The sequence below is a fragment of the Xenopus laevis genome, chromosome 6L, assembly GCF_017654675.1.
Source record: "Xenopus laevis strain J_2021 chromosome 6L, Xenopus_laevis_v10.1, whole genome shotgun sequence".
Classification (NCBI taxonomy): domain Eukaryota; kingdom Metazoa; phylum Chordata; class Amphibia; order Anura; family Pipidae; genus Xenopus; species Xenopus laevis.
This window is the reverse complement of record NC_054381.1, coordinates 68,425,385-68,452,573: the sequence shown is the minus strand read 5'-3', so window position 1 is coordinate 68,452,573 and position 27,189 is coordinate 68,425,385. Positions and strand designations below refer to the sequence as shown.

At 37.5% G+C, this 27,189-nt stretch overlaps 1 protein-coding gene across 1 annotated transcript; it reads right to left on the bottom strand.

Moving 5' to 3' along the window:
- Positions 1–229: 229 nt before the first annotated feature.
- On the bottom strand, positions 230–25,944 carry tbx20.L (T-box 20 L homeolog). The gene is given in 8 exon segments (NM_001085863.1): positions 230–706; positions 2,374–2,486; positions 6,600–6,676; positions 10,207–10,365; positions 12,310–12,418; positions 18,610–18,774; positions 21,400–21,634; positions 25,550–25,944. Coding segments are annotated over 8 exon segments (1,326 nt in total). The 5' UTR covers positions 25,677–25,944; the 3' UTR covers positions 230–365.
- Positions 25,945–27,189: the final 1,245 nt, after the last annotated feature.

The window sequence follows — 27,189 nt, the reverse complement described above, 5'->3', positions numbered from 1 at the left end:
ATACTTTCCTCTACATATTGAAAATTGTAACATTTAGGTTCCAAAACTGTGATGCTTCACACCACTCAATGCAAAGCATGAAATATATGTTTAAATAAGATTATTTGCAACAAAACTTCCATGACAATTAAGAGGCTTAATGGTGTTTTCCGTTGTCTCTTTTGCAAATCTTTAGGCATTATGATTATACATTAGATCCATGCAATGCTTGCTTTGTGACTCATGTAGATTGGCCATTACACAAGAATTTTATTTGTTTTCCCCCATTTTGCTATACCTCACAAGAGTGCACAAGAATTCCAGCTGAGTAATCTCTCCAGTGGCTCCCTCGCAAGAAATAAAGTACAATCATTTGTATTCATGTGTCATACAAATGGTGTCATCACCGTAGAGGAGTGCCTCAATCCTTGGATGGCAGCATATGGCCCCTGCTGAAAGTAATGATGGTACCTGGGCATATGAAAGGAAGGGAATGTAGGGCCACTGCCTTGCATGGAGCTTGCTAGTGCTGAAGGTGTAAGCGGCATACCAAGTCGGCTATAGGGAGGCAGTGATCCCTGAATTGGATGTGGGATTGGTGTGGCAAGAGATGCTGTGCTGGTTCCCAGTGCTGTCAATGACTGTGGGTGCTGAAAGCCAGAAAACCCTGAAGTGGAGGATACCCAAGAACTTAGAGACAGGTTGTCTGAAGTTGTGAAAGCTGACCCTGTGGAGCAAGCAAATGATGAGATACATAATATATTTCTGAAACACTATATACATCAGTTAATCAAGACAAGTCAACATAAGCATGTATAGGTATGGGAACCTTAGTCAAACCTGATATGCAAATAGCTCTTAGTTTTTTTTAAAGGAGAAGGAAAGCTACGGAGGTATTTTATTGCCAATAGATTAGCTGCAATAGTGCAAGCTAGAATGCTATATTTATTCTGTAGAATGTTTTACCATACCTGAGTAAAAAGCTCTAGAAGCTCTCTGTTTGTTTAGGATAGCAGCTGCAGTATTAACTTGCTGTGGCATCAATTCCTGCCAGAGTTTCTCCCTGCTCACTTATAGCGAGCAGACATAGATTACAGCAGAGAAGGGAGGGTTGGGAAGAGGAGCAAACCGAGCATGCTCAAGGAGGTTTAACCTGAAGGCAGGGAGTCTGATACAGAAGCCCATGTGTACGCAATAGAAGGAAAGAAATGCGGTGTTTCTTTTGACAGGGGAGCAGCACTACTTTGAGGGTTTACTGGTATATTTAGGTGGACCTTTCTGATAAGGTTTACTTAGTTTTAACCTTTCCTTCTCTTTTAAATGCCACTTTTTTTTCTGTAATAAAAAAATGTTTTTTACTTGATCCTATGCTGACTGCATGAATCCATATTGGTGGCGCAAGTTGACTCAAGGTGGGATGATCTAAATTACAGAAAACACCTTTATCTGTTGTTAATCTATAAACTAAAAGAATCAACAACAGATAAAGGGCTGCTGACTTAGGTTGCCAAAAGTCCATCATTTGGAGAAAGTAGAAATGACATCTGTTGTGTGCCACAGTGCTCCTCTTTACAGCTAAGATTATCTTCAGTGATTAATTAATACCCAGTAGTTTTAAAATGTGTTGTATCTAGATGCTCCAGTTATGTCAGGGTAAAATGATAACAAAATCTGACTAATATAGAATATCTCTTGAGTATTAGATTGTAAATGTATACAGTATACAGGCCTCTTGAATTATTAGCAAGCTCTGTCAAGCAACACAATCCACTTATTATTGTGAAGTGATGCCCATGTGAATTCTTTAAAACCATTAGGCTCATAGAACACAAGACATATTGTGAGTTGAATTTTGCAGGCAGTGAAGAAATAGTCAAACATAGCTATGCTGCAGACAGATTACAGCCTTGTCAGAGCAAAATTCAACTGTCACCAGCATGACTGTCAGATTCCACTCATGCAAATGTCAGGCTGTGTTATTAGATATGCGTGCACATGGTAGGACAAGGTCCAGATAGTCTTAGATCAGGGAAATTAAAGTCGGCTATCAGAGACACCATACAGACATTATTTTTGTAACTCGTCTTATTATTTATTACATTGCTATTTAATTTTATTACATTGCTATTTAATTTTAGAGATCATTTATATTATATCACAGACAGCAACACAAAAAAGGGTTATTTATGAAGACCCTACACCGAAGCGTAACAGTGATGTATTCATGGGGGAAGCCAATGGTCTCTGTCCTTCAAAAAACAAGAACCATGGCTTTTCATCTAGGGTGGAAGACATGGTGGAAAATGCCCATTTTCACACTTTGGACCCTGCTCTCCATGTTGTAAATGTTTATAGACAGGTAAAAATTGAATTGAATTGTTTAGGTTTAATTACCTCTGCACTGCACTACTTGCCCATCTTCACTAAGGACATCCTCATCTCCTCCATAAGTTCGGATTGGAGATCTTGCATAAGAATGTTTTTGAATTAGGCTTTCCACGCTTTCCCTGTTGGAAGAAATAGTAATACCTTACTGCCTTATGCATGATTAGAATCAGGATACAGACATAAAAGTTTACTGACCGAAACATATATACAATTATATTGCATTTATATCATTATGTATTTGGCACTAACAATATATACAAAAAAAACCAAATAACAATGTCCCTTATGACTTCCCCTGATGTGAGCATCACTGTGTGCTGAACTTTCTCCACAAATAAATGCACAACAGGACTGAATAGCTCATGAGTGTTACATGGCTGTGTCCATGTATCAAATGTCTTCCTTTCTGACTAGTTATGAAAACTAATGTAAGATTGAAGGAAGTTATCCTTTCTGTTTTATTGTCCCCCAGTTAGTTCTTTGCCCCTAGTGGAATGGTTTATCTTATCCATAGATAAGAAAATATGTTGCCCCATGGATGGGATAATGTGTAGCTCTGCCTTGTGGGTAGAGAGGATGTTCACATTGATGCAGGGATCTCAGGTGGTTTGCCCCAGTTGTTTAAAATGCTTGTGAGGTGCCAAATATTAGCTCTTGTCCTCCACTTATTGAGGAGTATATAAGTGGTAAAGGGAGCCAGGAAGTGCTGAATGGGTACTGGCTTGCATATAATATCTCATGTCTGTTCCAGCCTAAAATATTGTGATCAAGAAAATAATCACTAAAAAAACACTCATTGGTTGCAGAACCTTGGCAGTGTTTGAACACTGATCTGCATCCTGATAACTGACCTAGAATGATATACTTGCTGAATAAATTGCAATTACATTACAGTTTTTGGTCTTTCTGTTTTACTAAAGGAGTATTGTTGAGTATTCTCAGATCCATTCTATAATAAATCAACCTCCCTGTGTGATATAGTGTAAAGTAGCTTAGTATATCTTCTGACAGCAGTATGCCTGTAACTGATCCAGGCAAATGTTGTTTCAGCTTTTGAAAGCCCTATTTGTAGGTGTGTAATTTCTTCTATTCCAGTTAATTTTCATTAGGACCCTTTAGATAAAGCCTATATATTCATAAAGCAAGATTTATTATGCCAGAAAATGTCAGTTTCTGTTATCATATAATTAAAAGTTGTATTTTGCCTTAGCTAGTTTGTAGCCAAGTGCCTATGAGTTGTTTTCAGATAGGACTGACATCAAATCAGTTACAAGAGGCAATCCAATTACTCAGTGGGATAGTGCGTTAACTGACTCCAGACTAATTGAATCAACTTGGTTTCTCTAAAGATCAATTGATCTGATTTGTTTTCCTCCCCAAAGGCAGTTTAGTGCAGAGCCTGCACTAAACATCTCAAAATTAAACCAACACGACATCCTTTTTTTTACATGCTTAAATATCCAAATCAAATATTGACATATTTTCTCAAAAAATTGCTGAATGTGACACCATTTCATAAACCTGAAGATTATTTCATATTAAGCAAAACATTTTTCTAATATAAATTTGCTAATTGTGTTTTAACATTTAGAAGGACAGTGATGAGCTCCTCCATCAAAAGATATATGATGTTAAGTGTCTGCTCAGTGCAATAACATTTAAAAACAAAATGTTTTCCAGATCCAGCCCTCGAGGGTAATGGTCAGAATGCTTCATTCACTATGCACTTTTATGTGGTGTGTTATGTTGAGGATATTCGGGACATTTTCACTACTAGTGCTCACTTAGAATCAGCAGTCTGGTTTAAGGTAGCTATGTAAAAAATTATATTGTAATATGTTTTACAGTTTTTTTTCTTTATTGTTTCACCTTAACTACATTTATGGACTTTATTAAAGGGGAAGGAAACCTCGTCGGCGCTAACCCCCCTCCCCCCTCCCGTGTATTGCCCCCCTCCCTCCTCCCCCCTGGCCTACCCCTCCCGCTGGGCAAATGCCCCTAACTTGTTACTTACCCTTCTGCGCAGGTCCAGTCCAGGGAGTTCACAGGCGACATCTTCTTCCACGCGATCTTCTTCCTCCTTTGACCGGCGTTTTGGCGCATGCGCAGTAGGATCGTTTCGCCGGTACGGATCTACTGCGCATGCGCCAAAAGTCACGCTCATGCGCAGTAGATCGTACCGGCGAAACGATCCTACTGCGCATGCGCCGGTCAAAGGAGGAAGAAGATCGCGTGGAAGAAGATGTCACCTGTGAACTCCCTGGACTGGACCTGCGCAGAAGGGTAAGTAACAAGTTAGGGGCATTTGCCCAGCGGGAGGGGTAGGCCAGGGGGGGAGGAGGGAGGGGGGGCAATACACGGGAGGGGGGAGGGGGGTTAGCGCCGACGAGGTTTCCTTCCCCTTTAAGGTTCGAGCTGTGTTTTGAGTTGTAATTTTTGGTCAAAACTTAGGGGCAGATTTACTAAGGGTCGAATATCGAGGGTTAATTAACCCTCGATATTCGACCAGGAACTAAAATCGTTCGACTTCGAATATCGAAGTCGAACGATTTAGCGCAAATCCTGCGATCGAACGATCAAACGATTAAATCCTTCGAATCGAACGATTCGAAGGATTTTAATCCAACGATCGAAGGATCCAAAAAAACGCAGGCAAGCCTATGGGGACCTTCCCCATAGGCTAACATTGAGTTCGGTAGCTTTTAGCTGCCGAACTAGGGGGTCGAAGTTTTTCTTAAAGAGACAGTACTTCGATTATCGAATGGTCGAATTGTCGAACGATTTTTAGTTCGAATCGTTCGATTCGAAGTCGAAGTAGTAGTCGAAGGTCGAACTAGCCCATTCGATGGTCGAAGTAGCCAAAAAAACACTTCGAAATTCGAAGTTTTTTTAATTCGAATCCTTCACTCGAGCTTTGTAAATGTGCCCCTTAAATTTTTGGGTTAAAGAAAAGTAAATTTTTTTGAGATTTATTATACCCCAACCCTGGAAACAGCTCAAATATGAAAATGCACCATCTAAAACCTGTCGCATAGCAGTCAATGGCTAAGGTCCATTGAAGCATTTGAAGATGTTAACAGCCTGCATGTTCGAGTTTTTTCTGAGGGTTTTGCCTGAAAACTCGAATCATTCAAACAATTTGAGTTTTTTCCTGCGGAAAACTTGATTAATTTGAGTTTTCTGGTATTTGGGACTATTAACTAATCTCAGAATCGGGGTTTCCCCCATTCAAGTTTTTTCTTAAATAAGATACCATTCAAGTTGTGAATTAATTCGAGTTCATTCGAGGTATAAAAAACTCTAAGGCTAAGGCCACACTAGGCGATAGCGCCGCGATTTGACTCGCGGCGACTTTTCGCCGCGACTTTTAAGCCGCAATCGCTGGGGAAACTTTTGCGCTGGCGTCTATGGGGAATCGCGAAAAATCGCCAGCGTAAAAACACACGCGGCGATCTTTTCTCTGCTGTCGCTCGAAATTGCCTCGCTAGGCGATTTCGAGCGACAATAGAAAAAAGATCGCCGCGTGTGTTTTTACGCCAGCGATTGCGGCTTAAAAGTCGCCGCGAAAAGTCGCCGCGAGTCAAATCGCGGCGCTATCGCCTAGTGTGGCCTTAGCCTTACACTTGACTTTTGATAAATAACCGCCCAGGTTTTGCAGTCATAGCTCATGGATCCTTACTTTGCTGATTCCTGTTGTTCTGATTCTTGTTGTCAACCTTTATTTATCTTGGGACTTCCTTTGCCTACTCCTTGCATGGAACATTTGACTTAAGGGAAACTATAACCCTGAAGCTTGCAGTTATAAAAATATAAAAATATAACTGCTTCATCTAAATAAACTGTTTTCATAAAAATATACTTTTATAGTGGTACTGTGCGACTGGGCAATCCTAAATAGAAAATTGCTATTCTAAGTGCTAAGGGCTGCCCCCTGGCTCATAAGATTGTGCTCACACACAAACCAAGCATATTAAACATAACATGACAAAATATACAAGGTAAATGGAGGTGTCTCTCTGCTACAATAAATAAAAATCAGTACAAAGCTCATGTGTGTCATATAGATAACATGTGAATAAACAAACCAGAATTTATATTATCTTTAAAAAATACATTATGCATAAAACAAAGTTAAAAACTAAGTTTGCTTTAACATGTACAGCAAAAATGATGTTATTTATGTGAATGTTCATGTTTCATTTTCAGATGAAAGGAAAAAGAAATGTTCTTACCTCTCAATATCAGTGAGTCTAGAAGAGTCTCTGAATCCTTTAGCAAAGGGATTGCTATCGATTTTCAGTTTAGTAATCTATTAAAGTTGAAAATAAAAAAGGTTTAACCGCTGGCACAGACAAAAAATATTGATTAATGGTGCACAATATGTTACTACATTGCATGCACCTGTAAATATGCATCTACTGTATCTGCATTAGAGTCAAATGATTCATAAATGGCAGGCATAGTGACAAAATACCGGTGATATAATATATGGTATAAATATACTCTGTTTATAAGAAGGGTAGAAGAAAATGAAACTAAAAAAAAATATTCTGTTTGAATAAGTAATCTCCACAAATCAATCATTTTTCCAAGCAGATTTGCTCTAGCCTGAATGATGCTTGTGCATGTTAGTTTTCAAACATTGGCACAGATTCTCAAAGGGACTTAGATTGGTATTTCCCTGTAATTTGCAACATTTATTCATCCTCCTGTTTTAACAAGATGGTACCACCACTTTTCTTCACTGTAGGCTTTGTGTTTCTGGAGGTGTGGACAGTGTCAAGGTGCCCATTCACAGGTCAGTATAAACTAATGTCTCAGCTCCCTCAGACTAATTCACTGATCTATGGGGGCGTGTCTAAAGGCTTCTCTAAACACTATCTGCCTAAAAATCACCAGACTCGGCGAGGAACATCATATCATATGGTTAATATATGCTTACATTATGCTTACACAGGGCCACCCATTAGAAATCACGGGGTGCCGTACAACAAAATTTTCTGGGCACATCCCAGCCCCCAAGCCCCACCCCAGATCCTGCCCACCCCACACCACAGTTAAAAGACCACACAGACATCAGCATAACTTCATTATAACTTTAAAAAAAAAACTGTGTCGCCAGGGCCCCCCATAAAAGTTTTTTTAAAAAAACATTGGTGGTCAGGGTCCCCCTACAAGTTAAAACAAATAATTGGTGACCGGGACCCACCTATAAGTAAAAAAAAAACACATTAGCGCCAGGGCCCCCCATAAAAGTTTTTTAATAAAAAAAGAATATTGGTGCCAGGACCCCCCTTACGAGTTAAAAAGAAAAATTGGGGCCCCAGAGAATATTTTTTTTAAAAAAAACTTTGGTGGCTAGGGGTTTAATAAAATGTTAAAAAAAACACATTGGTGTTCAGTAGAATGGAACACATGGCTTCAGGACTTCAACTTCGGCTCCTTTTGTGGCTTCGGGTCTTTGTGCGGCTTCGGGACTTCGGCTTCTTTTGTGGCTTTGGGTCTTTTCGCAGCTTCAGGACTTCAATTTCAGCTCCTTTCTTGGCTTCAGGTATTTTTGAAGCTTCGGTACTTGGCTCTTTGGGACTTTGGCACTTTAGGACTTTGGCTCTTCGGCGGTTCATGACTTCGAAGGTTCTGGACTTAGGCATGGCTTCGGCACTGTGATGGGGAACGGCTTCGGGACTTCGGATCCTTTCGTGGCTTTGGGTCTTTTCACAGCTTCGGGACTTCAACTTCAGCTCCTTTTTTGGCTTCAGGTATTTTCGAAGCTTCGGTACTTCAGCTCTTTGGGACTTTGGCTCTTTGGGACTTTGGCTCTTTGGGACTTCGGATCTTCGGCGGTTCGGGACTTTGGCGGTTCGGGAATTTGGCGGCTTAGGCATGGCTTCGGCACTGTAAAGGGGAGCCTGGCTATTTCAAAAAGTGCAGCACAGCCAGGCCCCCCTTTAGGCTCAGGCCCGTTACAATAGTACTCCTTGTGCCCCCCTGATGGTGGCCCTGTGCTTACAATATTATCTCCTAATTTAATTTAATACATATTTGATTGTGCTATGGTGAAGATATTTTTTAAAGTTCCTTTGAAGGAGAACTAAAAATGAATAGGGGTAAACATTTCAAAAAATGCACCAGCCTAAAGTTTCAATTTCTCAAAAGCAGCAGTAATCCAAAACTTCAAACTTGTCACAGGGGGTCACCATCTTGGAAAGTGTCTGTGACACTCTGAGCAGCTATTGAGAAGCTAAGCTTAGGGGTTGTAGCAAATTATGAAGCAGAAAATGAGGTTGGTCTGTAATATAAGCTGATGCTAAAAGGCTGATTATTAGATTTTCGTGTTAGTTGACTGTGCTGTTATGTAGTAATTATCTGTATTAATTACTAATCAGCCTTATATTGTGACATATTCTATGTGTACTGTATATTTTGAGTGGGTCCCTAAGCTCAGTTAGTGACAGCAGCACAGAGCATGTGCAGTGAATCAGCAGAAAAGAAGATGGGGAGCTACTGGGGCATATTTGGAGACACAGATCTTTACTGCTAAAGGGCTGTGGTTGCCTTGGACTGGTACAGAAGCCCAAAACATAATATACAAAATTTCTAGCCTACTACTTTAATTATGTTTTAGTTCTCTTTTAAGAAAGAAATTATATAATATCCATCCAGAAATATCAGTTGAATGGATTAATATGTTGTATTAAATCAACAAATGAAAAAGAGGATTATATTTCATAACTGTAAATGGTGTGTTAAACTGAAAAAGTACAAGAGAAGCAAATATTGTTAAAATTCAGCCAAATATTATCATTATAACATTGATATTTTCTCCATTTTTCGTTAAGAAAGAGCAGAAGTCATCTTCATACACGTAATGGGAAGCAGAAAATACATAAATGGATTGTAATGCACCCATCTGACCTACAGTTCATCTCCGCAATGTTGGTTTGACTGCTTGGATTGAAACATGACCTTTAAATCTTAAATTATGAGATAGTTTGTTGAAAGTGTAATGTGTTTATATCTTATCGAATAAAATGGGAGTAAATTGAATCAACCCCTTAGCAGCAGCATTGAAGAATGAAGGTAATGTTCTTATCAAAACAATCTATAAATAGTTGCGTTTAACTTTTAGATTTCATGTGCTTAACATCTGCTATGTTGATTTAACTGTTGAAGTAGATACTCTAACAACTTTGTTTTAGCCACAAATAAATTATCACCAGGCACATTTGATTACCTAATGTAACTTCCAAACATCAGTTCTGGGTGTGGTGTGATTGAAGAGGAACATAATGCAACTGGAGTGACTTCCATGGATGGTTGATGATGGTTTTGCAGTCAAACATATAAAATGATTATGTTACTAATCAAGTCAGGAAGATTCATTTGTTTAAACGTTTGTTCAGCTACAATACTAAAAAGTTACAACGGACAAGCTTGCTGATGACCATACAACCTTGCTTGTTTTTTAATACTAGCTATGTCCTTGGGGTGTATGAGAGTGCCACTAAGATAGCAGTTAGTTTATATGCTAGCTAATTCCTTAACTATATCAGATGCAATGTGCAAATTTATAATTATGTTATTTTGCCTTCTTCTGAATCACTGACTGTATGTCTGTGGGATGTTGAGTGAAGGGCTGATATTAATGGATGTATGTATTTTTCCATTTAATTAGTAGAGTTATTTTGTATGTTCTGCTTATGTACAGTTTTCAGATTGTGTAGCACTCTGAAAATGATAACAAAAATAGTAAAAGCAGTATGGTAAACCACAATAGAAGAAACAATTTCTCAACACATACCAGTCAGTATTTAATTGCCAAGATTTTTTCAAACTCACCAATTGGTTCTGATAGGCTGTAACTGCAGTAAAAACTGTTTCCTGGAATATAAATGTCCTGAACTCCTCAGATTTTAGATTCAGCAATGATGCTGTGTGGTCTTTCTTCTTAATAATGTGAACTCGTGGCTGATACTTATGCATTGAATTTAGGATAATCTAAAATAAAACACCACCATGATTTTTATTAGTAAGAAAATAAAAAAAAACTAATTTCCAAGGTCATCTAAGTACAACTCATCAGCCATAAGATAAACAATGCATTGTGGTCATTGACCATAGTAGAGCTTAAAAGACATGCACATAACCCCCCCCATCCCAATTCTTTAAGTTGTATATATCAAGAAAGTCTATGCCAAGTGTTTTCGTGTTTCATGTTTGACATTTTCCCTGCATGGACAAGTACTCCTCTGGAACTTCTGGAATGTGTATATGTGAATATATAATTGTATAATGGAATTTGAAATATATACACATTTTGCAAAAAATAATTCTAAGAACAAAATGGTAATAACCTGGCTAAATTGAGTTTTAGTAATATATCAATGGAAAAATTGGACTTCATAAGGTCAGTTAAAGGGAATAAAAAGAAATGCAAACACATTTTATCTTTTTAACTGTTACAAAATACTGGGTGTAGCAAATGTACACTATTACATTTAACATATATTAAGATGACTAAATAGTGACAAGAGAGTTGTTTATACCAGTGTGCTTTTCAGAAAATTATCAAGGCCAACTTCTTAAACTGTTTAACCTTGGAGGTAATACAGGGCACCATAAGTAATGGGTCCTTCAGACTGACAATTAACCATTTATATAAACACTTGAAACATACAAATTACAGTAACATTTATATGTCTTCATATCAGCCTCGAAGTATGCTGATGGGCAGTACTTTGCGCATGCAAAACAAACATATGTATTTGCCCATGTCACTCTTTACCTTAAGTCCAGCCCTGTGTATTATAGACAATACACCTATTACGAGTTGATTTTTTACTGTATTATTTATAACTTAGGGGTTTTCTTCCTAGAAACATTAGGGGCAGATTTATCCAAATCTGAGTTTGTGGGGGAAAAAAATATTTTTTTCTGTCAACTTTTTGTGTTTTTTCCTTTAATAAATTAATTCACTATTTGAGGTTTTGGAAAATGCTTGCATGTTTTTTCCACATCCGTGTTTTTTCTCTGCATATTACTCAATTACAGAAAAAAAAAACAGCTTCATTTTTGAGAAATCAGCCCCTAAGACCCTACAATGGTGAAAAAGATTTGAATTGTGAAGTCTGGTAAACTCAATATGTTCCATTTATAAATATTTAAACCATTCTAATATTTTGTAAACATGTCCCATAGTAGCCACATATGGTAATTGAAAACACCTAATGGTCAAGTAGTTAAAATGTCAGTAAAACCATAAAATGTTATATTTCATTAACATTTAGGGGGTTATTTTTTAAAACTCAAATTTATCTCATATTTTTAATAAACCAAGCTTGACCAAACTCCCATCACCGATTTTATCTTATTTATCAATAAAATAACTAGGAAACGTTGGGTCAGGAAAAGATTTGATGAAATCAAATCTTATAAATTTTTCGGATTTGACGCCTGAATGTCTCGATTTCTTGCCCGAAAACTCCTAATTTTTTGGATTATCAGATGAAAAGATCACAGATCACAATATCTTCAAATTGTAAAAGGGACATCTGCCATTGTCTTCTACATGACCTCAACAGGTTTCAAATGGCGGATTTTCGGATTCGGACTTTTAATAGCTTCGGGGTATAATAAATCCCAACCAGAAAAAAATCTAGGTGTAGTAAATAACCCCCTTAATGTTTGCCAAAGAGTTGTGAAGTAAAAATGTATCTGGTCCTTGTAAAAGTTCTTGTGTGTTTTCCTCTCATCATACTGCACATTCAGTTGTCACAGCCATTTTTGAAGCTGTACATTTGACTATCTCTATCATTTTTTAACACTTCCCTATCACTAGTTGTGGTAAGTGGAATAACAGAATCCTGACGGCGCCAGCTTTTTTTTTTTTGCATCTGCACAGTGTCTGACCTAGCCTTCAAGCTCAGCTGTGTGTATACCTACATGTCCATGCTGATCCAGCTCATTGTTTGTCAGCTTGACTTTTTCAAAGGAGACCATTTGTTTCAGAAGTTGCTCCCCAGTGAACGGAGAATCAGGATGAACATACAGCCTGCAAGAAAATAAAAATGTGATTCAATATAGGTTTATATTAAAGGGATCCTGTCATCGGAAAACATGTTTTTTTCAAAAAGCATCAGTTATAAGTGCTATTCCAGCAGAATTCTGCACTGAAATCCATTTCTCAAAAGAGCAAATAGATTTTTTTATATTCAATTTTGAAATCTGACATCGGGCTAGACATTTTGTCAATTTCCCAGCTACCCTTGGTCATGTGACTTGTGCCTGCACTTTAGGAGAGAAATGCTTTCTGGCAGGGTGCTGTTTTTCCTTCTCAATGTAACTGAATGTGTCTCAGTGGGACATGAGTTTTTAATATTGAGTATTGTTCTTAGATCTACTGGGCAGCTGTTATCTTGTGTTAGGGAGCTGTTATCTGGTTACCTTTCCATTGTTCTTTTGTTTGGCTGCTGGGGGGGGGAAGGGAGGGGGGTGATATCACTCCAACTTGCAGTACAGCAGTAAAGAGTGATTGAAGTTCATCAGAGCACAAGTCACATGACTTGGGGCAGCTGGGAAATTGACAATATGTCTAGCCCTATGTCAGATTTCACAATTGAATATAAAAAAATCTGCTTGCTCTTTTGAGAAATGGATTTCAATGCAGAATTCTGCTGGAGCTGCACTATTAACTGATTAATTTTGGAGGTTTTTTTTCCCATGACAGTATCCCTTTAAATAGGACTAAATTGCTATAATGTGAACTCTGCAGTACACAAACCTCATGTAACAAAGTTTAACTATCTTCAGTCCTAAACAATTAAATGCCACAAGCAGCATTTTCAATTTACAACTAACAATTAAGTGTATTAGAAAATTATTTGTAAAAATAATTGCTATTTAAAGCACTATTTGGTTATTTACTAAAATACTGGTTCTAACTCCAGAAACAAGGTAGCAGGAGAGGGCCTTTATAGTGGACCTGTCTCCCAGACACAAAAAGCTGTATAATAAAAGTCCTTTTCAAATTAAACAATTTTTCAATTTTTTATTAAATCATTCATAGCTGTTGTAAGATTATTTAAAAATCTCAGCTGTCAATCAAATATTGTGTGCCTCTCCTCTATGAGGCAGGGCAGACAATTACTTTCACTTTACATTCAGAACTTCCTCTATGTCACTGCTCTCCACACATTCCCTCGTTCTCTTCACCATTTAATTGTGTAGCCAGTGCATGGGAATGGACATCGGATCCCCCCATTCTGGTGCACAAACAAGATTCTGAGATGATGCAAGGCTTGCCTTAATAACAGTGTCCACAAAATGGCTCCTGCCTGCTTGCTATAATTATTAATTATTAATTTCCAGACTGAAGAAAACAAGATTCAAATAATTTATATTGTGTAATTAAAGTCCATTTTGCTTGACTAATGTGATAAAATAAGATTTTGAATAATTTTTTTGGATGACGTGTCCCCTTTAAAAAAAGATAAGCAATCAAAAGTAGAAATAATCAAAATAAAGTTGATATGAACAAGCCAGTTTACAACAACATATAACATACCTCCCAACATTTAAAAAATGGAAAGAAGGACAAAAAGTTGTGCCATGCAACTATCTGTTTTTGTACTTGTATATTATTTAATTTTACTTTATAGTGCAATTTTATGATTTCAATAGAATTAGTGCACCTATTATTACTGTATACTGTTTCAATAGATCTTCTCTAGTTACTGTAACAATTTCAGTAAGCAGCCTAACTGCATGAGTCATATTATTGCCGTTGAACTGTAAATGTTATTGCAGCTTATTTTTAAATAAAGTAGAAGTGACAATTATATATGTGTATTCAATTAAAACTGACTTTAAAACACTTTCCTTCAAAGAAATAGAGGGAATTAAAAAAGTAGTATGGTAATGGCTAAGAGTTATTCCATTTAATAATGTATATGAAAAACTAAGGGAGTATGCTGCAGTCTTGATACTTGAATGTGTGTCCTGCAAGAAAAGATCTGGTCACTTTACTTGAAATATTGAATATTTATAGTCCTAGCTGTAACATTTTAGGTCTTATAGGGTTTAACATGAAAATTATTATACTTTCTTCCTGTAATGGATAGCTTTTCTTGTGTACATATGGAGAGAGGAAAATGTGTTTAGAAATGCATCAAAAATGTAATTTGTTGTGTAGGTTCACTTTATATATGGAAAATTCTTATTGTATCTTTCTATTATTCAAAAAATTTTTGCTCAGAAACAAAAATGCAGCTCAGTTATGCAGGAAAATGCAAGTACATTTAAAGGAATGAAAAGTGGTTAAGAATAGCCACTTAAAAGTTAACTTAAAGGGATACTGTCATGGGAAAACATGTTTTTTTCCCAAAACGCATCAGTTAATAGTGCTGCTCCAGCAGAATTCTGCACTGAAATCCATTTTTCAAAAGAGCAAACAGATTTTATTATATTCAATTTTGAAATCTGACATGGGGCTAGACATATTGTCAATTTCCCAGCTGCCTCCAGTCATGTGCTCTGATAGACTTCAGTCACTCTTTACTGCTGTACAGCAAGTTGGAGTGATATCACCCCCCCCAGCAGCCTAACAACAGAACAATGGGAAGGTAACAAGTTAGTAGCTCCCTAACACAAGATAACAGCTCCCTGGAAGATCTAAGAACAGCACTTAATGGTAAAAGCCATGTCCCACTGAGACTGATTCAGTTACATTAAATGGATCCTGTCATCGGAAAACATGTTTTTTTCAAAACACACCAGTTAATAGTGCTACTCCAGCAGAATTCTGCACTGAAATGCATTTCTCAAAAGAGCAAACAGATATTTTTATATTCAATTTTGAAATCTGACATGGGGCTAGACATTTTGTCAATATCCCAGCTGCCCCTGGTCATGTGACTTGTGTCTGCACTTTAGGAGAGAAATGCTTTCTGGCAGGCTGCTGTTTTTCCTTCTCAATGTAACTGAATGTGTCTCAGTGAGACATGGGTTTTTACTATTTGTGTTGTTCTTAGATCTACCAGGCAGCTGTTATCTTGTGTTAGGGAGCTGCTATCTGGTTACCTTCCCATTGTTCTTTTGTTTGGCTGCTGGGGGGAAAAGGGAGGGGGGTGATATCACTTGCAGTACAGCAGTAAAGAGTGATTGAAGTTTATCAGAGCACAAGTCACATGACTTGGTGCAGCTGGGAAATTGACAATATGTCTAGCCCCATGTCAGATTTCAAAATTGACTATAAAAAAAATCTGTTTGCTCTTTTGAGAAATGGATTTCAGTGCAGAATTCTGCTGGAGCAGCACTATTAACTGATTCATTTTGAAAAAAATGTTTTTCCCATGACAGTATCCCTTTAAGTAGGAGTAATTCCATCCTAAAGTGCAGGCACAAGTCACATGACTGGCCCAGCTGGGAAACTGACAACATGTCTAGCCCCATGTCAGATTTCAAAATGTTTTTCCATGACAGTATCCCTTTAAAGTTAAACTACCCCACTAAGGCTCATGGCATACGTGTAATTTATTTTGGTGATAAAATGGCCAAACTGAGATGAGCTGTACGTCACTGATAGGGATGTAGCGAACGGCGGAAAAAATGTTCGCGAACATATTCGCGAACTTGCGTCCAAAAATGCGAACAGGTCGCGAACGTCGCAAACCCCATAGACTTCAATGGGAAGGCGAATTTTAAAAGCTAGAAAAGACATTTCTGGCCAGAAAAATGATTTTAAAGTTGTTTAAAGGGTGCAACGACCTGGACAGTGGCATGCCAGAGGGGGATCAAGGGCAAAAATGTATCTGAAAAATACATTGTTGATACAGCGCTGCATTTTGTGCTGTAAAGGGCAGAAATCACACTACATCACTCAGGTGATGTTTCTGGACACGGAATGTGAAAAAGCTCACAAAGCTAGGTGGCACTTGGTTAAAGACTGGGCAAACAATGCCTGCAAGGGCAACGTATACAGTAGTGGATACGGAATATATTATTGCTGCTGTAAAAACATCACTCAGGTGATGTTTACGGACACGGAATTATTATTGTTATTTAGACAGAATGTGAAAAAGCTCACACAGCTAGGTGGCACTTGCATACCTCCCAACTGTCCCCCCTTTTGACCACTCAACCCCCTGTCCCTCTTTTGTACTGGAAAGTCCCTCTTTTCTCTGCACTGAACAGCCAGAAAAAAAACAGTTTCTAACTTAATTGGCTTTTGGCAGAGAGCTCAGAACAGCTAACAGGTGCAAATAAGATACTTTGTAACAATTTTGACTCTGGTTGGTGCTGGTGGTGGTGAACTACTAGGAGGAGCAGCACACCAGTCCCTCTTTTCTCTGCACTGAACAGCCAGAAAAAAAACAGTTTCTAAATTAATTAGCTTTTGGCAGAGAGCTCAGAACAGCTAACAGGTGCAAATAAGATACTTTGTAACAATTTTGACTCTGGTTGGTGCTGGTGGTGGTGAACTACTAGGAGGAGCAGCACACCAGTCCCTATTTTCTCTGCACTGAACAGCCAGAAAAAAAAACAGTTTCTAACTTAATTAGGAGGAGCAGCACACCAGTCCCACTCCCCAACACAGCTAGACTAATAGCACTGGGCTCTTATAGTAGCAAAGTAAAAAAACAAAAAAGAAAATAAAAGCAGTCCTTACAAGGACTATTGGGTTATTACAGCAGTCAGCAGATGAGATCAGAAGCAGTGCCCACAGCAGCTACATACAGAGCACTGCAGTAGAAGGTAGATTACTAGTCAGCAAAGCTAACTAACCTAAACTCACTGTCCCTCAAATCCCTGCAGAGTTCTGTCCCTACAATACAGAGCAGTATCAAGTAGATTACTAGCCAGCAAAGTTACTATCAACTGTCCCTCAAATCACTAAACAGCTCTCTCCCTACACTAGCTCTTCCAAGCACACACAGGCAGAATGAAAAAACGCTGCAGGGCTTCAGTTTATATATGGAAGGGGAGTGGTCCAGGGGGTGTGGGGGTGGTCTAGGAGGGAGAGCTTCCTGATTGGCTGCCATGTATCTGCTGGTCTGGGGTGAGAGGGCAAAAATAAGCGCCAGCTAAGGCGAACCCAAATTGGCGAACGTCGCGCGACGTTCGCGAACATTCGGCGGACGCGAACGGCCGATGTTCGCGCGAATTAGTTCGCGGGCGAACAGTCCGCGACATCCCTAGTCACTGAACTGGTGGATTTCAAATGCTCAGATATGCCATGTTGGCCATAATGATCCTCAAAGACCATCTTTGTCTTGGATATAATTGAAATCTCCTCATCCATGACAGTATAATCATGATGTTGCTCAAAAATATGAATAATTAATTATTTTTAATATTAAAGGTTTTTCAGATATTTTGTTACCAGCATGAAAGCCAGTTTTTTGCAGGAGACAAAATGTCCCATGTGCAAAAAATCTTGTATCTGGTCATACAGCACATACAAATTGATTATTTCCTGGGAAGAAATATAAATATTTTTCATAATATTTTTATATCAGATATACATATTGTATAATTTTTATTCTCTAGTTCTGTAGAGGGCATTGAATTAACCCCTGTTTATATTACTGTTTAAAGCCAAATGTGGGTTTCTCTCCATCTGTGTAAAAATACACAGCTGTGCATTTTCTGTCTGAACTCCACCCAGGGCAGATTGGTGATTTTTCCATTGACTTGTATGACGCCATGAGTGGCATTATCCTAAGAACTAAAACAATTACACAAACTACACATCTTATCTGCTATCTAATTTGTAAACGTATACTCAGTTTCAACTTGAAAGGCTACTGCAAAGACTTTACAACAACTTATTTATGTAAACTATAGTGGTGTTTCTGAAGCAAACACACAGTTTTTTTACCAGATCAGGGAAACAGTACTTTATATTTAAATGTAATGTTTGGTGCCAAGTCTCACCATAAAGTGTTTGTTTAAAAAAATAGCAGTTGTCAACAGCAGCGAAGCTGCAATTAGTTTTAAACAGTCTGCTATAAGTTGGAAAATTGAGACCTGATGCTATTGGCAATTCTACTTGTTTAATTTAGTTGCTATCTTTGTAAATAAACTCTTCATCCTCAACCTACAACTATAAACCCATTGTATTCTTGACATCTTATCTTTTACAATTTTTACTAGTGCAGGTTAACAGTACATTATATTTAAATGCATACAAAACCTTTTCATTACTTGTCCTTTAAGCAGTAAATGGAAATTGGTTATGCCTACCTAGCAGGTAAAGGAGGGTCTGCCTTTCCAGCCACCAGCCACGCAGATCTGTGATATGCATATCTGTATCGTTTATTGTCAACCGGAACAATATCCATTAAGACGATGTACTTGGCATCTGCATCCACTCCAGAAAAGGAAACTCGGATTGTAGGAAACATTCTCCTAAAACACATATTTTGTTCTTTAATTATGGATGGCCATAATAATGGCTACACGAGTTATTTATGTAGCAATTAAGATATATATATATATATATATATATATTCATTCATTCATTAAAATTGTTTATATAGACACATATACATTTAGGACAAACCATCTTTCAGAAGAATGTGGATTTCACGTAATGAGGCTTGCCACTACAAGGGGCATTCTGGTCATTAGCCATATAGTAGAAGGGTAAGCTTTGAAGAGATAAGGTATAGAAATGGCTAGAATGCAACATACTATGACACCCATTTGGCCCTACAACCGTTAGGGTTTGTGGTTATGTTAACCCCCAGACTTTTATTATGGCCTCCACGTGCGCACTATACTGTATATTTGACAAGGACATTTGAACATTCCTTAAGGTAACTTGGGTCCAGACATACAGAATTAATTTATTAATTAATTAAACAAACAAACAATAAAAAGGATCCCCCTACCCTTCTGCCAACACCATAATTGAGGAACAGAGATTGTGGAAAACTATTTGCCAAAGTCAGTCTCTCTCATTCATAAGACTGCCTTTTCTGGCTGCAACTGTATAGAGCTTAATTTTATTTATATTACACAATAATCACTTACTATAGGCCAGTGATCCCCATCCAGTAGCTCGTGAGCAACATGTTGCTCCCTAACCCCTTGGATGTTGCTCCCAATGGCCTCAAAGCAGAAGCTTATTTTTGAATTCCTGGCTTGTAGGCAAGTTTTGGTTGCATAAAAACCAGATGTACTGCCAAACAGAGCCTCCTGTAAGCTGCCAGTCAACATGGGGGCTACCAATAGCCAATCACAGCCCTTATTTGGCACCACCCAGGAATATTTTTCATGCTTGCGTTGCACCCAACTCTTTTTATATCTGAATGTTGCTCATGGGTGAAAAAGGTTTGGGGAACCCTGCGTAAGGCTATATAAGCTGTAACTATAGAGGGCCCATTTGACATCTTGGGAGATGCCCAAACACCTCAGATGGCTACATAGCTGAAACAAGAAAGAGCCCTAAAGTTTATAAAGCAGAAAGTATATCCCTACCTATCACATACACTTGCATCACTTCCTAAGTTAAATAATTACAAAAAAAAAATTGTATATCTGCCTGAGCATGCCACATGCTCAATTTGTGTCAGATAGACCAAGCTGGGCCATGGTATAATATTTTCTCATGGTCCTGACCTGAAGGCTCTGAATCCTACACCATTGATTTAAAACATTGGTTTTGAATATTTTTTCTCAGCACTGCGACAGAATGATCTATCATAAAGATTGCTAGAATTGAATTAATAATAAAAGATAATAATAATGTACCTGCTGCTTTTGAAGTGGTGGTGAAAGAGCCACATGAGCAACTGGAAATACATAATCCACTTCAAGCAAAAAGAAAAATGTTCCTTTGAGCAGCTTTTCAACTGGGATGGTATATTTCCAAATGTATCAGCAGGAATGTAAATAGCCTCCTACTGCTACTCCCAAAATATCGATACAATATAAGAAAGCACATCAAACTTGCAGTTCTCCAGTGTTGCCTTCCCTCCTGTACCAAAGCACAGGTTTAATTCTGTCTGCTAGCCTCTTGTCCACTTACAGTGCTGTGCTTTAGCCGTATATTTTCTCTACTATTAAATTCTTGCAGTTTTATATAAAACCATGAAAATTGGGTTTTCATAGCTCAGTATTCAATTTATTTTTGCTACTAAAGCTATTTTCAACAGAAAATTATAAATCAAAAGAGTTACAGAAATTGAGGTTCATTATAGAACAAACTGTTACTATTACATAGTTACATAGTAACAAAATGTTAGTTATATTACTTAGTTACTTAGTATATGGTAATGTAATGTAATAAGACATATGCAAATAATTGTATTAGCACAGCAGGTACCATTAATAATTGTTGGACTGGCCTACCAAAGTACCAGAGAATCTCCCAGTGTGCCCAGCCTAATGTAATCCCCATCAAACACATTCCCATTCTTTTTTCGACTGTATAACAACTATTATTATTATTATTATTAACATGTATTTATGTAGAGCCAACATATTGCGTAGCACTGTAAAGTTAATGTGATTATACAACTAAATCACATGAACTATAGCATTTAAGGACTATATACTATATATAATTTCTCTGTGTGATTTCCCAGGATGTCAGGTTCTTTGGTGGGCCCAAGGAGATCCAGTCCACCACTGCCATTAACTCAAAGCTGCATGTAGGCAAATACAATAAATAGCTTTGAATCAACCACCTGAAAATACTTCTCTCTCCATATGAATGTAAATCACTGCATAGAAAACACTTTACTATTAGCGATCTGGCATAATTGCATAAAAATGCAGATTTTTTGACCATCAATCACATTATTAATATGGGTTAAGGCTGATAGCTTTATTAGGAAATTGCCTCTCCCACAGGTGACAAAGTGCTCCATCTGTCGGGAAACCCTCCTAACCTACTAGCGACAAAGCTCCCCTTCTGCCACCAGCCTTAGTCTCTGTTAATAATTTGATTCCCTTAGTTACATTTCACCTTGGGCAAATATACATATTTGTACCTGTCCATGGGGTATAGTATTTTCAGTAGCTCACCTGCCAGACTTTGTGATGATCATTTCTGTCCCCAGGTCATGGAATTTGTCCCATAGCTCCTTGGTTTCTAGACTGCAGGAGATCTTAGCCATCTCTTCACTGGGAATGATTGGTGTGGTAGGGATTAAAGGCTCAGTACATAATGATGAAGGGCTGTTAGTGAACTCTCCATGAGAATCCACAATGGAAATATCACCAATGGGCTGGCTGCAAGATGACTTTTCCACAAATTGTTCTAAAGCAATGGAAAACAGATGTAATAATAGTAAAATGGAAACATAACAAATGTACATCCAGATTAAAGTCAAATCATATGAATTCTACCATTAATGTACTGACAAAGAAAGGTGTCTGACCAGTAACTTTCCATTTCTTTTTCATATTTTAACTGCCAGGAACCTTCTATTGTCAGAGCAATGCTTGCAATTGTTACTCAATGAACAGCTGGAGGGTTGCAGGTTGGACATCCCATGATTAAATTGTGTATAGAATCTAACAAATATCACATAAACAATTTATATGTAAACAGCATTTTTAAGTGCATTCCTTTGAAATCAGGAATCAAAATTTGAGGGGCTGCTCAGTGGACTAGTACAGAAAATGGTTTAAAGAATTACTAAATTATCTTAATATTTACATAAGTCAAATACTGTTGGAAAATGAAAAAGCAATAGTGGTCTTTAAGAAGCAGAATTTGCTAAAGCTTTTGACACTGTTCCATTTCCATGTACAAAATCAGGTTGCTTGGGCTAAAGGAAAGGGTTAAGTTAAATAAATGAATCAAGCTAGAAAAGTGCCACAGGTTACACCAATGCACTCAATTAATGCAATGGGCATATAAATAAAGTTCTATACATTTTCAGATTACTATAATTGTAAAGTTGTGATTAGAGTATGGCGTTTACTCACAGAAAGACTGGTAGATTGTTAAGAGAAATGGGCCATAAAGCTCATTGTGGATAAATGGAAAATTGTGTACTTTGGCCATAGTAACAAGCTATAGCTATCATTTGAAAGGTATGACATTTATGAAAAGGAATGGAAATAATTTACGGATATTATGTAAAAGAAAGCCTCCTTGCCACACTTGCAAAACAGCTGCAAGGACTAAAATCTGCAAGTATAAAAAAAAGCTTTGGTGAAAACATAATGACGCATATAAGTAAAAACACAATTAGGCCTCACTCTGAGAATGATGTTATCTTTCTACCATGAGTGTAAGGCACAAAATAAATGGAAAATATCCAAAAAGGCAACTGTATTAATTGAAAAAACAGTGATCTACTTTACAAGGTCAATTAAAAATGGTTTGACTCTTATTTTCGTCTAACAGGATGCTGTTGATGAAAAAAGGATATCCATTGAGGAGAACTAAGGTTATTGCCAAGAGAACAGGAAGGACTTTCATATAAGGGTAGATGAAATATAAATGTAAGTTCATAGGTCAAGATTGGTTTGGGTACCTTTCTAGCATTTATAATATAATTATTTAGTCATAAATGATGCACAAATGAATATGGTTAGAAGTTTTGTGCATAATGGATATTTGGATTGCCTCTGAACTTTGAGTGATTTGGAAATGTGATGAATTTATGTTTTTTTCACCTAAAACTTTCAAGAACCAAAACAAAAGCCAAGAGAGCTTACAAATTGCTTGTTACTAGCATCTTAGTATACAGGTATAAAAACTATTATTTTGATCTGTGAATCTGGGATTTTCAAGATAAGGAGTATTTCCATATTTCTGGGTTCTGGGCTATTAAAAACGATTGTAAAAAAACCCCCAAGGATTGTTTTGTTACCAACATGAAATTATGCAGAAAAAATAAAGCAGTCAAAGATAATAATCGTCTTAAATAGGATTCATAGCATTTCTATATTTTGAAGCTTTCTGGATAATAGGTTTACAGATAATAATGTGAACATTTTGACTAGAAAGCAAGCTTTAGACTGAAATTTCAGTACACTGATTTTTTTAAAAAAAATTCAAGAAAACCAGATTTTATTGGGCACAGAAAACATACAAAGCAAGAGCTCCGTACAAATGTATGTAAATATATTGGTACATTTATATAATGTGGTAGACAGGGAATCCTAGCTCAGGATTGTATTCACTAGATGTGGAGAGAAAAAACTAACGCTCAAAGAATGCTTGCAAAATGATTTCATTCTATTGTTTTTCATGTGTTTGTTAACTTATTGTAAGCCCCCTGTCTGTTAGAAATTAATCTAAAGTGCTGTGGAACTTGATGGCATTGTATAAAGAAAAAATAATGATGATGATTGTGATGAATAACTCATATTGCCCTGGCAATAAGATGGGTGGATGGTACCTAAATATAAATCTAGAACTGATCAATTATGTCTCTTTTGTAAGTGCAATGTATCGTGGGTAGCTATACTTAAATCATGAAAAAAATGTTATTAAATAAGGAGCTAAAATGTTAATTTTACATTGCACAGACACAAATTAATTTGGTGTTAATATCACCTGACACCATTTTAATTTTTTAAGGTGACAATGCAGTTATTCCAACTGTTTTTTATATGCCTCATATTAACAGCAGGCCAGATCAGACCTTATAATATATTTTATTATAAGAGGATAAAAACACCATTGCTCTCACGCACATTTTAATGTTTTTTTAAAATTGACCAGTTCATTAAAAAAAAAGGGTTCAAAAAAGTGAAGTTGCAGCCTATGTTGCGCCTGTAGAGGATTTCATTACTTTCTTAGCAATAATCTTTACTTTATCGTTGTCACCTCTCTCCTGGTTTTGTATAGAGAATGGAATTGAAGTTAGGTTATTCATTAAAAATGTTGAGCAAGTAAAATGATCTTCTATGCAAAGTGGGGTGAACTGAAAAATGTTTGTTATTGAAATACCCAGTGTATCAGACTGGGAACAAGTGGGAATCATATTCATGGCAGTAAAGCCCTTGTTCTGATATAAATCCTGAGTTTTAATAGTTGCAAAGTAAACGTCGAAACGCAATAAAAGACATCTCCCTTCACTTACTATACCGGTTGTGTATTTAAATAATGATGTTGTTCGCGAGGTGGAAATGAAAACACTCAGCTGTACTGATGAAAATGCATTTTTTTAAAAAAAAAAAAATACTAAATGTAATTTACATTAACATCGATGTATTTATTTGTTGTGTTTTCAGCAACGTTCACTTGCACGTCAGCCATTAAAAATAAAGCAAAGCGAGTGGGTACAAAACGAATATCCATTCAGCGGAAGGATACAGTTATAGCACTACAACCCGTTAAGGTTACTTATTATTACATCCAGAGGTTCCAAAGTATAATGTTTGTACACAAATGCCCTTCTCTACTAACTACTTTTCCTACCCGGTGTAATGGGAAGTTGAAAAGAGTGCGCGCATCGACGTTACTTTCTTACGGAACGACTCCCAAAGAATTGGAACATATATATTAGAAAATTATGAATTCGTATGAATTCGTGAATAGAAACAAATGGGCAAATGCCCAACATTTTAAGATTTAAGATAGAGCAATGTCTCATTTCGCTTGCCATCCTCAAGGAACGCATAAAACTTGTTTTGTTCTGACAGGAATGAGCTGCGCTGCAGCCGAACGCATGGATTCATTTTGACGCCGGAACTAGTCAAAATGGACTTCCCAGGATCATTATAAAAATCTAACAGCTGGCAGAAGCCAAGCTACATAAGACTTTGTTCGTAAGAAAGTCCACCTCCTACGTGTATAAGGGACAGATTTATCAAAATATGAGATTACAGGTTCCGACAGAAACAAAATGTACAACTTCCTATTCATTCCTATGAGACTGGGGTGAAAGTTAGAGTTCACCATTTGATAAATACGCTTCTAAAAATCTCTTAAAGCGGTGAGTTTTTTCTGAAGGAAACTCTAAACTCACATTTTGATAAATCTGCCCCTAAGAGTGTGATTTGTATTAGATATACTGTTTTGTCACACAACATAAACACACAGGCACAAAATACATAGACGCATAGATAGATAGATACATAGATAGAGTCGCAGTTACACATGGACACAGGTAACATTTATAATTTCCATTGGAAAGAGCACAGATCTCATTCATATGCAGTGAAAGAGCTGGTGCCTGACAGCCAGCAATGGGTTAAGTGGGTGCCTTACCCAAAGGTTTGATGGTGCTCTCCTGAGCCTCTTTGTCCTTGGGTGTCCCACTTGACATTAAAGCCGCTATGGAGAAGGCGTTAGCCCTTGAAGAGAGCTGGGGTTTGGGAGAAGGAGTGTATTCCATGCTGGTCACACACAGATCAGAGCAACAAGTAGGGAGCGAAGAGCAGGAAAGAAAAGCCCCGATGTATATTTAGAGCTCAAACTGAGCAGGGAATCAGAGTGCTCCTATTGGGCACATATCTGCATTATTCATTCAAAAATGGAAATCCACTTCCAAGGGCAGTTGCTTTTCTTGTCTGTTGTTGAGAAAATGTGGAAGAGTCTCTGTTCGAGCTGTGACAGTGGCTGGAGGAGCAGACTGGCTGCCTCTGTGGATGAGTAGCTGTTTCACACTGTTCTCATTCTCAGCCTCCGCTTCCTTAATTTGATGGCCACACAGATCCTATCTTTCTCCTGACCAATTGGAGCCCTCCAGCGTCACATCTGCTTGATCCAGCTGATAAGTGCATAGGAGGTGGCGGCTGGAGCACAAAGCAATGAATGAAGGGCAGAAGAGGATGGAGCAGGAGCCAGATAGGATCAGCTCAGCTACTTCATTTTCTCACTGAGCTCCAAGAAAAAAAAAGTTACCAAAAAAATGCACACGTGACACTAAGCGAAGGGCGGGGCTTTTAGTAACCTAATGATGCTCATCTGTCTCTCTTGCGGATCAAATAGGGCACAGTATTTCAATAACTGAAATATATCACATTTTATGGCAGTTCAGGGGAAACTTTTTTTGTTTTTAATTAGGCATACAAAATTAGCACAGCCACAGTACTTACTGGTGGACAATTAATTTCCAGAGAATGGAAGGATTCGCCAAGAAAGATAAACGAAGGTTACGAATTATTTGCCTTAGTTGTTGCTCATTTATCTAACTATGTCTGTTAGTAACAACATGTCTTGCTCTTCACCTACAAAGGTTGCCAAGTATGTCAGTCAATTCGTTTTCCCCCCTAATTCTGATTTCCCCCACAGGACACTCATGACCTTCCTTCTCATTAGGAACAGAGATACAAGTTCAGCATGATGCATTTAAGTTAATTGCCTGTAATATCAGTATTAGTGACTGGCGACCCACTCACAGCAATTACTAATTTGTTTGATCCTTCATATGATAACCGGTAAAGTCCTAACGAGGAATTAATTGCCTTCTTTCGAAATGTATAGTTTATCTTTTAAATATATGAAATTGCCTTTAATATTAGTATTAGTGGTTGTCTGCCCCTCACAGGAAGGAATCATTTCCTTAATCCTGTCTGTGATAACGGGTGAAGTCCTAATAAGGTATTAAGTGCCTACCGTCCAAATGTATAGTTTAGCTTTTAAATATTTAAAATGCTCTTTAATGAATGTATCTATTTTCACTTACAGCGCCAAAACAAAAGTCAGTAAACACCCATCAACAATGTGGCGCGTCTCTTTCAGTGCCTGTTGTTGGTGACTCTCAGATTAGTGTGTCCCCAAATTCCGTCTGCTGCCTAATAACGAAAATGAATTAGCTCATTTCTACAGGCACACGCGCTGACATAGTCGGTATTTACTTAATGGCAGAGGCTGCCGACTTCATTAAAAATACACTTTTCTGAAAT